At 34.6% G+C, this 17,448-nt stretch overlaps 1 protein-coding gene across 3 annotated transcripts in view; it reads left to right on the forward strand.

The window, feature by feature from the left end:
- AK5 (adenylate kinase 5) overlaps positions 1–17,448 on the forward strand; it is a 195,426-nt gene that overhangs the window by 5,587 nt on the left and 172,391 nt on the right. For 2 of the 3 annotated variants that reach the window (XM_039838640.1, XM_039838641.1), the window contains exons 3-5: positions 4,841–5,008; positions 8,849–9,018; positions 9,119–9,232. In XM_039838640.1, coding sequence (XP_039694574.1) covers positions 4,841–5,008; positions 8,849–9,018; positions 9,119–9,232 — 452 coding nt within the window. The remainder of the gene's footprint in view (positions 1–4,840; positions 5,009–8,848; positions 9,019–9,118; positions 9,233–17,448) is intronic. The other variant, XM_039838642.1, reaches the window with a different exon arrangement.

Consider the following 17,448-nt stretch of genomic DNA (forward strand, 5'->3'; position numbering starts at 1 on the left):
GTATTCAGATAGCTTTCTAAAATATGTGCTTATCAAAATTAGTGATTCGGCATCAGGCAACCAGCCTTTTAGGCTCTGGATGAAATGGAGAAGTATAATAGTATGTGCAAAATAGAATCAGTTCCAATCAAGGGAAACTAAATTAATTCCTTCTCAGTGGCCAAGATCATTATATTTTCCAAATTTAAACCATTCTCAAAAATCATACCATGAAAATTTTTGGCTATACAGACAGAATTTGAAGTAGAGATCATTCTATTTGCAATAAATAAAAGGGGAAATAAATCTCTGTTTTATTTTACTTAGTCATGACCCACTTAGATTTTATTTGAATGCAGTGTGGGCAAAAGTGTTAATTTTTAGGAAACACAGGCAGAGAGGGAAAATATAAATAACATTTGTTCAGAAACATCTCCAGAGGGAAGAATCCTTCCCTGTCCGTGCAGGAGTCATCACTGGGTGATTTAGGTTTGGGTGCTCAAGAGAACACCTTTAGCCAGTTACTGCTGCAGCATGCCACTAGATAAATTACTGCTTTGGTGAACAAAATGATGTTTTCATGAGTTTGAAGAGTTCGTACACCTTCCAAAATGGCTTATTTCCCAGGGTGTTGTCATACTGTTAGAATCTGGCTCAATATTAACTATACGCCCTACACTCTTGTTAAATCAAGTGAGGCAAATATGGGTGACTGCTTTCGAAACCTTAAAGCACTAACAAACCTCAGGTATTACTGGACTTAGTCTAAGATATTTTTACATTTTAAATTTAAATCTAAGAAGTATAATATTCCCTTAGTCAAAAAGCTGCTCATAGACCGGATATATAAAGTGACACTTTTGCAACAAAATGAATCTGTCTCTGTTTTATATTGTTACTTGGCTTGTTTACACATAGAACCCAGGCAGGCCAGTGTGTAATAGAGAATGGTGGGGAGTGTGGTCAAACTAGAGAGCAGATCTAGAGAGAACAGTTATTGTATAAAGGCAGTCAAGTACACATTTGGAAAAAATGTAGAGCTGAACGAAACACATCCAAAGGGTCTAGGAAAAGGTAGGTTTAACCTTTATTAAAATTAAAATTGCTTCTTAATTTTAGTCTCCATACCTATTAATATTTCACTAGAATTCCTACTTGGATCTTTTAATTAGTCATCATATAGAACCTTTCCATGTACTGTGGTGACAAGAATGTTGTATCACACTGTCCTTTATCTAGAACATATGCTAAAAGGCAGAAAATGATTTGTTTTATAATAATAAAATTTGATTTTATGAAATACTTCATGTATTTGTCTTTGTAAGTTTTAGCTTTAATTTATGTAATAGGCTTTAAATTTAACAAAATTGCTAATTTTACAGTAACTTAAAGCATTAGTTATTTCTAGGAATATAAAGTGACTCATGCATTTTTGCCGAAATATAGACATAACTATGCTAATATGTAAATATGAAAAATTATTCAATGAAATAAAACATTTTAATAATTTAAGCAAATTACTTTCCTAAGTAAAAATATGATAAAAGAAAGGATAAATTATTGACTGATAGTTCTTTAAAGCATCCTACTATAAATGTGACATGAGCATTTTTTTTTGCCATATCTATACAACTGAACAAAAAATTACTTGCGAATGAATTTCTAGTTTCATAGCTTTAACTATCTATAGAGCGTCTCTTCTGGAATATCTCATTGTCATCTTATACTCATTATATCTAACACCAAACGTAACAACATACCATATTTACTTCAAAACCAGCACTCCCTTCTCTTTTTTCTATTTCCATGAAGTCAGTCAATGAGACAGTTGAACAATAAAACAACTATTTATTGAGTACTATGTGCCAGACACTGTTTTAAGACTGAGCATGTAGCCACCAAGAAAGAACAAATTCGCACCTGCCCCCATGGAGCTTTACAGTCTAGCAATGAAACAGGCATTAAAAATATAACTAGAAGCACAACGGGTGCTATAGGAAATGCCATATGTCATAGAACTAACCATATTAACAAGAGGATGGATCCAACCTATGCTGTAATTCAGGGTAGACTTCCTGGAAGAAGTGATATGCTAATACTCGGAGACAGAAAACCAAGTAGGTGTTAGCTAGAGAAGGATGGATGAGATGGAGAGTATACCAGGGAACAGAGAACAGAAGTTCCTGACATAGAGAAGAAGCTGTGATATAGACAGGAATGGGAGAAGCCCAATATTTCTGCAACAGAAAAGAGAAGGCATACACCTGAAACCAATATAAAAAACATATGTCAATGCTAATTGAAAAATAAAAATTAAAAAAGGCAATAAAACAAGAGAGCAGAAAGATATTACATGAAATGCAATGTGTTTCTTATTCTTTTAGACTTGAAACGTTGCAATTGTTTTTAGAACTGTCACCTCCTTTCATTTTTCATGTCCCAATTCTAACCATGTGCTTTATACCCAGCCATTCATTTCCATTTCCCCTACTACCCCTCTAACCTCAGCTTGTACTTCTCACCTATGGATTACTTTAATAGCCTCCTAGTTGCTACTATTTCAGCTCCTAGTCTCTTTCTACTCAAATCCATTCTAACCCCCAAAAAACCTCCACTGGCTTTCTACCAGGTTAAAGCTAAATACCTTTCCCCTGGTATTAAAGGCCCTCCACACTGTAGCCACATTCTACTTACCCATCTTCTGGCTTTTCTCCATGAGAAACCATCTATTTCAGCAAGGCTGTTCTTTATATTGTTAATTCAGTAAATATTTATTGGACACTGACTTTATACCAAGCAACAGCCCTAGATCCTAAGGATACAGGGTTCCAGATAGGTAAGGTCCCTGCTGTCATGGAACTTAACATTTTATAGGAGAAGACAAACAATGAATGAATAAGAGACCTCTCAGATGGTGAAGGGGTAGGTGTTTTGCAGAGCATTGTTAGAATGATGTTCTTGAAATTAACTGGGTTGCTTTAGCTTAAAAAGTCGGTAAAATCCTCTTATAGGAGGTGACATTTAAGCTGTGGTGTGAATGACAAGAAGCAGTCAGCCATGGGACCAGTACAGGAAGAGCATTTTAGGCAATGGATTGTGGAGACAAGCGTGGAAGCAGGCAGACCTGCAAGCGTCTATTATAATAGTACGGGTAAATATATGATGGTGGCTTAGGCAGGTGTTGTGCTAATGGAGATGGCTAAAAGCATATGAATTCAGGATACGTTTTGGAACTAAAATCTATTGCAGTAGATGCGAAGAGTGAGGGAAGAAAGTAATCAGGGATAATGCCTAGTTTTGCCCTATGTTGGATGAAGTAATTTAATTTCAAGGCAGAACAGGATACTCTTGTCAGTGCCTTCCTTGACATAGCCCTTCCCAGAATTTTCTAAAGAATGTCCATTGTCATCTGCAGACTACTCCACTCCTTTTGTGGAACTAAAGTGAGTCCAGTGAGTCAGTAGCCGATGACCTCATTTGTTCTATCAACAGAGAATGGAAATTTCTACCCGATAGTCATCCCAGAGGAGATGTAAGCATTACACCACACTAAAATTCAGTGGTCCCCTTTTCTGAATTTCTCATGGAAGGCCAGGTCACCCCCTGTCTCCTTTGTGCAGGTGCCTTTGGGGTAGTTAGGATTTCTCTATGCCTCCTGGAATACTGACACACGGATTGGAAAGGAAGAAGCCATGATTATATATCAATAACTAGTTGAGACTATCTGCCTCATTTGGGCTTTTGAAAATTTCATTTTCATTTCTGACTCTGAGTCTTTGTGTTTTGTTTCCACCAACTGGGATACACGTTCCACATTTTATCACCTGTACTTGTCTTTCAAACTTTAGGTCATGCCTCTTTTTCAAGTCCTTTCCTAACCACTGCAACGCAAATGGATCTACCCATTCATTGAACTGCCGTGTTTATCATAAGAGATATTCATTTAGCACTTATCCTGCTGGCGTGCATGCTGCTGTGAGATACAAGCATGTAATCTCGTTTGTAAGCCCTGTGGGGGCAGGACTGCATCTTATTCTACTGAATCATGCTTCACGTGCTAACATGTCTGGCAATATATGGCAAATATTTGTTGCCACTGTAGATGTAAACCTAAATATTCATAGTTACATTTTGAAATAAAGAAGTTAAAGATAAATATTGGGAAAGTAAAATTCAATGATGTTGAAAGATATTCCAAACATAGAAATTGTTTGCTACTCTTTTACCTGTCTTATAAGATTATCCTAAGTTTTTGTGCATTATGCCACCAAGTCATTCGACTGAAGTACAGTAGAGTGTCTGGATCGTAGTGAATGTGTATCTATATTTATTAAATAAATGAAATACATTGTGCATAAGCATTGGCTCTATGGCAGCTGCAAATGGTTGTGAAAGTCATGGTGGTCTTGCACTACACAATTCTAGGGAGCACTATTTGCATAGTCCAGGTTATATACAAATGACCAAGCAAAACTAGGCAGTAGTCTCTCCAAAAGAAGTTCCTCTGGAGCAGGGGTTGGCAAACTATGACCCATGGACCAAGTCTGGCTCACTACCGTTTTTATAAATAAAGTTTTATTGGAACACGAGAACATCCATTTGTTTATTATCTATGACCACTTTCCTGCGATTGATCGTAGCCAAGTTGAATATGAAACTGTATGACCCTCAAAGCCCAAAATATTGACTGTCTGATCCTTTAAGAAAAAGTTTGCTGACCACTTAGAGGATGTGATGTTCTTCTAGTTGGAAAAAAATCAAACTCATTTAATTTTTAAATTTCTCCTACTAATTGGTTAAATGCCAAAAATGTTTTTTATACTATTTTTTTCCGTTTCAAAGTTATCTTACTCTTTTGCAGTAATGCCTGAAAATTCAAACTTTCCATATCGGCGGTATGATCGGCTCCCTCCAATCCATCAATTCTCCATAGAAAGTGATACAGATCTCTCCGAGACTGCAGAGTTAATTGAAGAATATGAAGTTTTTGATCCTGCTAGACCTCGACCAAAAATCATTCTTGTCATAGGTATGAGGACAGAAAGTAAAATTCTCATACTATCGCTAATTTCATTTATATATTTTCATTTCAAAAATTATATCAATTATGTATCTTATTTGCAAATACTTAGTTTGATTTAAAAAATGACAAACAATAGAAAGAAAGGCTCAAGAGACAGTAAATGGGAACATTTTTAGCATAATTTTCAATAAAACAGAAACTGTTATATAACCTAATGCCTATTGCTCTTTTATAGAATCCTATTACAATGTCATAGAAATTCTCTATAATGAATTGAAAGTTAGTGCTAATCTCAAGATTTGTTGTCCTGTGGTTTTGTCTGTTTAATTTTTAACTGAATGCATTAGAAGTTTTCTAGACATGATGTGTTTTGTATCTCTTTAACTCAACAAATTGAATTTTTATTCACTATTAACTTTAGAGGAAAAATAATAATAATATGTCAGTAAAGACTCATAAATGAATATTCCTTATGGCAAACTGGAAACTACAATAAAATATATGTTTCAGTGTTATTAGTCAAGCAAATCTGATAGTGTTTTACACAGCATATAATATCTGAGTATTAATCAAAATAATAATGATAATAGTTAATTTTTTATTTTGCCTCTATGAACCTTATATTGAATATGGAAATATCAGTTTGATGACATTACATAAGGAATAGAGGTTGAAAATGTTTTAAGTATTTTTTCCAGAATGCATTTTCAACCATTCTCACAAATTCTAACTTCCTTAAAAAATCATGAAGAGTCCTGTGAACATGCAGCATATGTAGTCATTGTCTCACTTTCCAGTTTGACTCAGCTTTCATAGAGATGCCCAAAAGCAAAAAGCTAAAGTGAAATGTTCAGAGCTATTCTATCTAGTAACTTAACAGAGAGCAAAATGTATATAGCCTTCATGCAAAGAAGCATTGCTCCCAGAAGATATAATGACAACTAGGAAATGATAGCAACTAGGAAGAAAGCATACAAATAAACATAGCAAGCTATAACAAGAAATTAAGTTCATCAGGCTAGAAGGAGTGACATTTATCTCTAATTACAATGAAAATGAAATTCCAGATATACTTAGCCTTGAATTGTTTAAAATAATTAAATAAGAAGAGAATATAGAAATTGACTTTCCAAAAGTCCAAATATTCTTATGGTGTATGGTAGTCACTCTTATGTCATAAATCTCTACCTATTCTTGAAAATGGATTTTTTTGCATGTGCTTAAAAATTTTTAAAGAAATGCCTTATTAAAAGAGCTACAGGTAAAGAATAATTGGAAATTATTTCACCATTCTATAATGAAATATTCTTTCAATTTTGTTTTTCTCTTTGCTATTAGTAAAATATTGGTAATTATTAACAAGATGAAGGAGACTTGCTTGATCATGAAAAAAGTGTGGTACCAAATTGCTCTTGAGTAAAATAACAAATATGTGATTTTTTTGTGCATATGAAATGATTAAAATATTTCAATAAACAGATCTTTAGAGAAGTTATAAATGCTCAAATCTTCTCCACTTCACAGTTTTCTTTTACTCAGTAAAATCAGGTTGCTTCCCAAGAGTGTGATTTTTGTTTTAGATTTTCATGCTGTATTGTAACATTTTATATATTGCAAGAATGATGCAGAACCAATGAGTGTAAATAACTTTTAGAGGACTGAGATAACAGAAGAAAAGAAAAACCAATCCTTAGGTTATCTGAGAAAATTGGGGGCAATTTTATGACTTTTGAGGATTTATAAGAGAATTTTGCCTGAGCCTTACAAAATTTTATTAATTCCAACCTGGAAAACAGGTGGGGGAAGTACAGATATCCACAGATATTCCCTTCTGACGATTCAAAAAAATTTTTTAAGCTGAACTTTTTGGCACAGATATGAATCTTTCTTATTTACTGTAATCATAACATCTAAGAGTTAGATGGATTCTATTATTCGTAAGTATAGGAGATAAATAAATAGAACAACATTAAGCTCACTCTGGTTTTAGAAAGAAGAAAGTAAAATTAATTTGTTAAGTTTCAGTAATCAAACTCATCCAATAAATTAATGCTATTTTTTGTCAATTGTGCTAATCATATTTTTCATTGTCTGCTCTTGCCTCTATTATTTGACAAAAATCAGTTTTTTTTCCGTGAAAGTGCTATAACTTTGTTAGTGTATTTAAATATTTTTTTAATTCAGTAGAATTTATAGTCTTTTAGTTTGATGCTTTGTGAGATCAAGTGTGGAAATATAGTTAATGAAAGATAACTTTCATTCTTTAGGGATCAGAGCTGTTAGAATTTGTTAATGGAGTTGTTGTGTAATTTTTTTTTCCAAGCCAATCCATGATTTGCCCATAGGTTAGTAGGCCAAAAACAGCTATTTAGTGCTAAAACTAACTTCTGATTGGCAAAGTAAATTTAATCTGGTAGTAATTATTAATGTTAAATCTAATAGGATAAGATTTAAATTTTCTTAGAATAATTAAGAATGAAAACAAATTCCTACTCTAGATTTAATAAAGTAATAAAAATGTGAAAGCCAGATATTATCAGGCACATTATTTGGGATTGGGGTTAAGAAATGGTTCTCATTATATTAGTTGATCTTAGAATTCTGCACATTAAATTTTTTAATGAGGAAATAAGCCCAGGCCAACCAAGTCTACCTAGACAAAAACAAAACAAAACAAAACATCTGTCTTTATTTTTTACTTGTATTTTTTGCAACAAGAATGAAAAATATTTACTAAATAATTATATATAAAATAATAAGTTTAATATATTTAATTAGTATCTTGATATATTGAATTAGTAGGGAGACCATCAACTCGCTTTTCTATGGAATTATTATTTTCAATATTATTTAATAAATAATAATTATATTTTAATAAATATTTCCAAAGCATTTCATTACTTATTAGACATTGGCTTCTAAAAATATTTTGTGTACAGTCAATAATTTATGCTTAGGTATTTGAAAACATTTCATTTTGATAATTGCCAGCAAGTAACAAATCAGACTGGGCTGACGACTGTGTGCTTTGTTTTGAAATTTGTTCAGACTTTGAATTCCAATTCATCTAGGCTATTTATAAATTAACTAAAATAATTTAATATGATTTGGAAATAAAATCTGAGTACTTATGCTTTTAAAAAATAAATAGCAATTACCGATGATTAGTAGTTATGTTGCAAAATTTTAATTATTTCACATTAATGTATCATAAAATCAAAATTATCATGAGTTCTGTGAAATTGTTCTACCATAAGGATCTATTCCATTCACTCTGCATGTTTATTGCGTAAAACTACTTTTGAAGTTAAAGGAGAAAATGCAAGGACATGCATGAACAGAAAGAGTTCCAAAAAAGACTTATATAAGCTGTGTCGATATTGGTGTTCTTTTGGTTTAAAAATAATTGTTACATTTTACCATATTGCACATTAACTCTTTGTCAACATGAAACACATATCTGTTATTTCAATCATTGTCTTTTTTATTCCATAGATTTTCCTTTGACTGCAGAAGGAAAAACTATGTGCATTTAGATAGAAAATAGTAAAGGTTTCTTTCAACTACATTGTTGAAAATTTTTAAATTAGTTACTTACTACAATAGGTAGAGGAAAACAATGCCTCTTTCATCTAATGCAGTTGATCACGATAATTCTTTCCTTTCCTTTGTTAGTCTACACTTGCTCTGCATTCAGGAATGGGAATGGGAACACCACAGTGGAACAGTTACCTGTCCTGGTACTGTTGGTCTAGAATCTGCATCTCAAGATGAAGTTAGTAGTTGTATAAAAGAGAGTTTCTTATTGTATCAGAAGGTCACAATTTTGCCTTTTTTAAATTATAGGTGGTCCAGGAAGTGGAAAGGGTACTCAAAGTTTGAAAATCGCAGAACGATACGGATTCCAATACATTTCAGTGGGAGAATTATTAAGAAAGAAGATCCACAGTACTAGCAGCAATAGGAAATGGAGTCTTATTGCCAAAATAATTACAACTGGAGAATTGGCCCCACAGGTACTGCTGTATAATTTGTTTTTATTCTGCAGTTGTTATACCATTTATAAGTATACCAAGTTTAACTGTGGTTTTTTAAATCCTTTTTTCTTTATAAAAGGAAACAACGATTACAGAGATAAAACAGAAATTGATGCAAATACCTGATGAAGAAGGCATTGTTATTGATGGATTTCCAAGAGATGTTGCCCAGGCTCTATCTTTTGAGGACCAAGTAAGAATGTCTTCTTTTATTTTAAATGACCTACTTTTTACTTAAAAACCTTGAGATTAAAAATATATATATGTATTTCTTGGTAGAGTCTCTTATTTGGAATGAATTCTGGCCTGAAAATGGCAAGTGCATCAGTATGAGTTGGCAGAAGGTCGTTTCCTTGGCACACATGCTTAAAAATTGAAGACATTCTCTGCCAAAAAGAAAAGATAAAAACTAATAGTAGAAATAATTATTTTTATTAAAAATGCTAGTCTCTGTAAACTTTATTTCAGAATACTTGCTCTAAGATCGTATTTTTAATCTTTAATTACTAAAAACAAGCCTTATTTAGTACTGTCCAGGGATATAAAACATCAGCTGTACTTGTTATTAATTAAGGAAGCCCTCTTTATCAATCTGTGAAATACCAAACTACCTACCTATACAAAGCAAGGTTCAGGTTACCAAAATTTACTCAAATTTGAGTAGACCGTGCCTGCTCAGCCTCCAACACATCTATTTTAAAGAGAAATAAATCTATTAAAGCATTTTGTATATCTATTTAATCTTCGAAAAGCTAGAGTAATTGATTTTCATTAAAAATTTTTAATTACAAAAATAATATATGCTTATAAAATTTTTAAGTTCTGGTGCAAAAAGTGAAAGTTTTTTAATACCTTCCTTCCATTCTACTACCCCTCCTGTCCTGAAAGAAATATTATTAAGCTTGTTATATATCCTTCCGGCCTTTTTCCTGTACATTAAATGGGCAAACGCGTCAATATGAGTCGATGCACTTACACACACACCCACGTGTGCACATGTGCACTTGCTCATATACAAATGAATTTTTAATCTTCATAGCTATTTCCAAACTGTCCTCCAAAAAGACTTTTCCAAGTATAGACCCATCAACATTATATGAGTCTATTTCTCCAGACTCTTTTCAACCAGATACAACTCATATTTTTGCCAACCTAATACTCAAAAATAGTATTTCATTTTTCAGATTTACATTTCTTGAGTTACTGCTAAGGTTAAGTATATTTTCAGATGCTATTGACCATCTGTATTTTTTCCTTGTATAAAGTGCCTGCTTTCTTTTGCCCATATTTCTACAAACATCTTTTTTTCACTTATTTAAGGAACTTTTTAATGTATTACAAATATTATATCGAAGAGGCTTAAGTCAAATAAGATGTAAGTTTATGTCTGATATAAAAGAAGTCTATCTAGAGTTAGGCAGTTAAAGGCCAGAAGATAGCTTCATAAAGCCTCTCTTTGAATATTCAAATTAACTGTATTGGGATACCTATTGTGCTGCAAAGTCTTTCTTTCCTCCGCAGGTTTCCCCCTCCTACAGCTCATCCAGAACCTCTGGTGCTTACTCAGTTTAAGGGCTTAGTTCTAATTGTTCTGGCATTGAAGAGAGGAAAAACTAGAAAAATCAATTTTTTTGTTGTTGCTATTACTGCCACATAATATTGCTGTTAAAAATGGGTGCTATGGCAGCCATTCCATACGATTCTTGGCTATTGGTGGAAGCATGACAGCCAGGCAGGCAGGCATTTTCACCCAAACCTGGTCCACCATACATATTGAATGAATGCACTTGGTGGGCACAAGCAGAAAAAGCTCTTTGATTCTTGTTTAATCTAAATCGAAACTTTAATTTCTCATTCAATTTAATATATCTCTGCTTTCCTCAGATTGTGCTTGGTTCAGGCTGAGAAACCTAAAGTGATGTCTCAGATAATTGAAATTCTTCCTCATGTGGCTTGCAATGGGCCGGTAGGGGAGAAGGGGCAGGAAGCAAATAACTCCAGAACTCTCTCTGGATACCCCATCAATCTCCCTCTTCTCTTATAGAGCCTGGACACGGGTGATGGGCCAAGGGTTACAATACTGGTTTGGGGGTACCTCTTAGCAAGTTCTATAAGGTGGTATGATATCTCTGTTAGAATGTGCAGTCACTGCATGTGCTATTCTCAACCACAGTCTGAGTTTGGAAAAGCCCATTTTAACAACCCCTTTTTTGGTTGGCATTGTGGCAGCCTAGAGATTCTTGGCCACTGTGGGCAGTACAGTGGTATCTGAGATCGATGGCACCACTGCTGACCTTGCAGGAGTTCAGAAGGTGCAGAGGCAAAGCTGAAGTGTTTATGAAAAGCAAAGTGTTAAGTTCAGCCCCGATTACTCCACACCTTATGTACTATTAAGCTCCTGTGGTATCTTTTTTTTCTGGAATTATTTCTGACACCAAATGTGTAGGGATTTCTCACACCAATTCTCCAATCCTCTAGCACCAACTAGGCGCACACAGACCTGAATTACACACAGATACGCACACACACACACACACACACACACACACACACACACACACACACACACACAGAAATTCACCCCAAGACCTCCTCACAGGTCCAGGGTATAAAAGAGAGGGATTGCTGACATCAGCCATATACTAGTGATGGTAAGACCAGTGTAATTAAAAGACCTAACACTTAAGTGGCTTGTAAGACAAAGAAGCATATTTTTTCTTTTAGGTAATAGAATCATTGTGAACAGTACAGATTCACTGGGCAGCTTTTCTCCTGGAAGTCGTTTTGGGATCAAGGTTCCTTCCAAGTTGTTTTTCTGCCATCTCTTAGGATCATCTGTTATCATCTGTGTGGTCAAAGCAGGGTTACTACCACATATGGGTTCCAGCTGGCATGTAAGAGGAAGAGAATGTTAGGTCTGAAGTTCCAGATGTGGAAGTGGCATCCATCTCTTCTGTTCACATGGCGTTGTTGAGAATTTAGTCATGTTGTAATTGTGAGACAGGCTGGGAATATAGTCCAGCTGGGCAGTCAGGTCCCCGGCTTCAGTTCTATTACTATGGAAGGACAAGAGAACTAGCTAGCAGCTTCTACCACAGTTTGCCCCTGCAGCCATCCAAATGTCAACATGTTTTCTTCTTCCCACTCATAGAATGTATTTGTTCACTTGCCAAAGAAAACAACTCAGAATCCCATCATCTAGTTCAAAAGTCAAGAATCTCTACTTGATGTAGTTTTCTCTATTAGGTCCAAGTTTAACTCCTCATACTCAGCCACCTATAAACTAAACATCAGATTGCCCTCCCTCCCTGCCACCAATAAACAGTAAAGAGCAAGACCAGAAGTGAAATAAAGGTGCCTATTCAAGAAAGGGAAGTTTGGCAATATGGTTGAGTAGTCACTGAACCATAGCAAATATCAGATTCTATGATGGCAAAGGGTCCTTGCCCTGGCAGTGGAGTGATTTCCTGGGCTAGCTAGCCCATGGGCACCTCTTGGTTCTACTCTTCGTCTATTCTCTTCTGAGGCCCCTGGCCCTGGGAGAAGTCCTTCCTGTTGACCATTGTCCTGCATAGCTACATCCAAGTGGTGTGTTGGTAACTATGCCCTTCTAAGAGATATTTTAAGTTTGAAAAAACTATAAGCTTTTGGTTGTTTTGGTAAAACCATTTCCTCAAAAATTTGGTAGACTTCTTCTCTTTTTGCTTCCAGTTAGTTTCATATGCCTGTAACTACACCCAAAGTTCTCTTCTGAATGTAGCATTAAACTACTTCATTTCTTTGTTTTATCATTTTCATGGCAGTGCCCTTGAGGCCATATAAAACAACAGGCTTGAATAGGAGGACAATATCCATAGTCTATGTTTTGCCTCAGGGCCAGACTCTCTCTTTTTTTTTTTTTTGGATGTAGAAGGGGATTAATGGGAGGCCTTCGAGCAATAATAGCCTTGTCTTCTGCTGTTTGGAGAGATACAAGCAGTTGACTTTTTCCAACTTTCTTTTATCTTTATCTGCTTGTGAATTGGTCAGTTATTTCTTGAGTTTATCTATGTCTTATAATATGTTGCTAAATACAACACGAAACAGTCAACATATACCAACATTCTTGCTCTTTCTAGCCATTTCTTCTCTAGCCGTGGGCTTCACAGGAGCATGTTCTGTCTTCCAAGTTATCACAAGTAATAGTTGTGACAGATATTTTGCAGTGGCATAATAAGAGTCATCAACATTCAAACCTGAAATACCTGTGCTCTTACTACCCACACAAAGCAATGCCACCTATTTTAGTTTTTCATATAGTACTGTCTCACTGATATGACTATTGTCTATGTTATTTAGAGTAAATCAAGATGCTATAATGAAAGACAAAATGATGTCGTGTCCTAACACAGAAACTTATTTCTCTTGTATATAACAGCCTCGCTGAGGATGAGAGCAGGGCAGCTTCAGTGGTCACATTCATTTAGGGATACTGAGGGTTCTTTCTGTCATTGTTCTTCCAACCCCTAGGGCAACGGTTCTCAAATTTTTTGGTCATGGGATCTTTTTACACTTTTAGAAAATGTTAAAGACCTCAAAAAGCTTTCGTTTACTTGGTAAATATATCTTTTTATATTTACCATATAAGAAATTTAAAAATATTTATTAAATCATCTTAAAATTGCAATAAATCTATACAAGTTAATATAAATAATGCATTCTTATGAAAAGCAACCATATTTTCGAAAACAACAAAAATAGTGATAAGAGGGACATTGCTCTACATTTGTGCAACTCTTTTTAAGTTCTAGCTTAATAGAGCTGGATTCTTATGTCTGCTTTTGCATTCCAGCTGCTGTGATATTACACTTCATGTGACCACTGGAAAACTCCATTGTACATTTGAAAGAGAATGAGATTGAAAAAGACACATAATTTCTTAGTGTTAATATTAAAATAGTTCTGACCTGTAGCTTACCTGAAGGGGTCGCAGTAGTCCCTAGGGGTCTCAAGAGTACACTTTGAGAACCACTGCCCTGGGACATGGTTGACATCTGTATGATGAAAGCTAGGTCATCGCTATGGCCAGGTTCCAGTTGAATGGAAACAGAAAAAGAATGCAAATGGTGCATGCTCAATTTCTTAAATCCCAGACCCCCAGGCAGCACACATTCCTTCTCACAGTCTATTGATGAGAATTTAGGTCACATGGCTACATCCTAACAACAAGGATGGGAAATGAACTCACATGGTCACGCGCGGGCCTGGCTTCAAAACTGTTGTTATGGAAGAAGGGAGAACAGATTTTGAGAGACAACTAGCAGTTTCCAGTACAAGCAACGTGCTTTGCATAGCTCCATCTTTATTTCTTGCTCTTACTTCTCTCTCAGCTCTGAGGCCTGCTATTTCAAGGGGGAGAGACAGGGCTCGCCTTATCACCATAGTACAGCTCCTGTTCTCCTCCTTGCATTTTATAGTAGTTCCTTTCTATCTAAAAAAATTTTTCTCATCTTTGGTGTGATTGTTGAAAACAGATAATAGATCGGTGAGGGGAAATCAATCAAGATAGGCAAGAATGGGGCATCAAAGATCTTTTCACCACCAACTGAAAGTACCCCATAGCAAAGATTTTGCTCGATAGCCCGGAGTCCACAGTCAAAACCTGATAAACAAGGTGTTTTTTAAAGGTTGTAGAATTTCATATTCCATGGAGCAGGGAGAAAAGCTAGATTTCTGTACTGAGGATTTATTAACTAAACAGTAAAGCCGAAGCCAATAAGAACTCTGTGGTGCTATACCAAATCTGTATTTTAAAAAGAACAATATATTCAGCTGTCTGACCGCAGCCTATTTTCAAGTTTTATGTTTCTACTTATGCATTCTACATGCTGGACTACTTTCTACTTCTCACAGTAACCTGTTCCTACTATTTCCTCAGTGCTAATTATATCATCCTATAACTTGCTTTTTTCACTGTGTAGTTCGTTTTTGAGCTCTGTGTTGATACATATAGACCTAGCTCATTCTTTAACTATTTCATAATGTTACATTCTGTAAATATATACTATCTTATTAGTGGATTTTCAGGTTGCTTTAAAATTTCTGCTATTACCAACAACACTGTGACCAGCATCCTTGCACACATTTCCCCTTGCATATGTCAAAAAGATCTCTCAGGAATATTTCTAGAAATGGACTTTCTAGGGTAAAGGGAAGGTGTGTGTGTAGGGAGGTTAAATCTGTACTTTAGATTTTGTTTTCTTTTTAATTTTTATTTTTGTTTGTTTCTCAGTACATTTGACATTCAATATTATTGTTTCAGGTGTACAGCATAGTGGTTAGACATGTATATACCTTACTAAGTGATCCCCCCAATAATCTAGTATCTACCTAGCACCGTACAGTTATTACAGTATTATCGAATATATTCCCTGTGCTATATTTTACATCCCATGACTCTTTTGTAACTGCCATTTTGAATTTCTTAACCCCTTCACGTTTTTCACCCAGCCCTTCAACTCCCTCCCATGTGGCAACCCTCAAAATGTTCTCTGTATCTACGAGTCTGTTTCTGTTTTGTTTGTGCATTTATTTTGTTCTTTAGAGTTCACATGCAAGTGAAATTATATGGTGTTTGTTTTTCTGTATGACTTCACTTAGCATAATACCCTTTGGGTCTATTCATGTTGTTGAAAATGGTAAGATTTCATTCTTTTTTATGTTTGAATAATATTCCATTGTATATAAGTACCACCTCTTCTTATTTAGTTGTCTATTGATGGACACTTAGATTGTATCCATGTCTTGGCTGTAGAAAATAATGCTGCAATGAACAAAGAGATGCATGTATCTTTTCAAATTGTTTTTGGATTTCTTCAGATAAGAACCCAGAAGTGGAATTGCTGGGTCATAAAGTAGTTCTATTTTTAATTATTTTGAGGAAACTCCAAACTATTTTCCATGGCAGCTACACTGATTTGCAATCTTGCCAACAGTGCATTAGGATTCCTTTTCCTCCACATCCTCACCAACACTTGTTTGTTGATTTATTGCTGTTAGCCATTCTGACAGGTGTGAGATGATATCTCATTGTGGTTTTCATTTGTATTTCTCTGACGATTAGTAATGTTGAGCATCTTTTCATATGTCTGTTGGCTATCTACATGTCCTCTTTGGAGAAATATCTATTCAGGTCCTCTGTCCATTTTTTAATTGTGTGGGGGATTTTTGGTGTTGTATGAGTCCTTTATATTTTGAATATTAATCCTTTCTTCTCCCATTCGGTAGGTTGTCTTTTAGTTTTGTTGATGGTTTCCTTTGCTGTGCAAAAACTTTTTAGTTTGATGTAGTCCCATTTGTTTATTTTTTCTTTTGTTTCCCTTGCCCAAGGAGATATATCCAAAAAATATTACTAAGAGCAATGGCAATGAATTTACTGCCTGCATTTTCTTCTAGGAGTTTTATGGTTTGGGGTCTTATATTTAAGTCTTTAATCCATTTTGAGTTTATTCTTGTGTATGGTGTAAGAAAGTAGTCTAGTTTCATTTTTTGCATAATCTGTCCAGTTTTCTCAACACTATTTATTGAAGAGACTATCTTTACCGCCATATACATTCTTGCCTTATTTTTCATAGATTAATTTGACCATAGATTAATGGACTTTGTAGGGTAGAGGGAAGGAATGTGTGTGTGTAAGTTTAGATTCTGTATTTTATATTTTGTTAATGTGATTAAAAAGTGCCATGGAAAATTTATAATTTTCTATTTCCCCACATCTCACCAGTACTTAATTTCAAATCTTTTTATTTTAAACTATCTGATGGATTAGAAATGTTTTTGTATTGGTATTTTAATTTGCATTCTCCTAATCACTAGTGAACTGAAACATTTTTAATATCTATTTAATGGTCATTTGTATCTCTTTTTAGAATTACCAAAACATAACCTTGGCCTCTGTTTTTCTGGCGGATTGTTTGAATTTTTATTATAGATTTGGACAGTCTAGCTACTAATCCTTGGCTGTATATCTTGATAATATTTTTTTCTACTTATGTTTTTCTCAATTATGTTTGAAAAACAGAACTATATCCTATCTTTTGTCCAGCAGAAGTTTTACATTTTAATGTGGTAAATTTATCAGTATTTTCCCTTTGACTTTTACATTTAGATTTTAGGAAGTGTTTCCCACAGTCTCATAAGAATATTCTATATTTTTCTAATTATTTTTGTTTTGTTTTGAAGGCTCAGTTATATGTCTGCATTAATCGTTGTGCATAGTGCGAGGCAAAGATAAAATTTTATTTTGTTTTAAATAGAAATAAAAGATATTCAGTGGTCCAGAGATCATTTCTTGACTAGTACATCTTTTCCCCACTAAAATGACTTATTCCTGCATAGAAATGGGTCTGCTATATGGTTGCTCTCCTGGCT

The sequence above is a fragment of the Pteropus medius genome, unplaced genomic scaffold, assembly GCF_902729225.1.
Source record: "Pteropus medius unplaced genomic scaffold, Ma_sr-lr_union100, whole genome shotgun sequence".
Lineage (NCBI taxonomy): Eukaryota > Metazoa > Chordata > Mammalia > Chiroptera > Pteropodidae > Pteropus > Pteropus medius.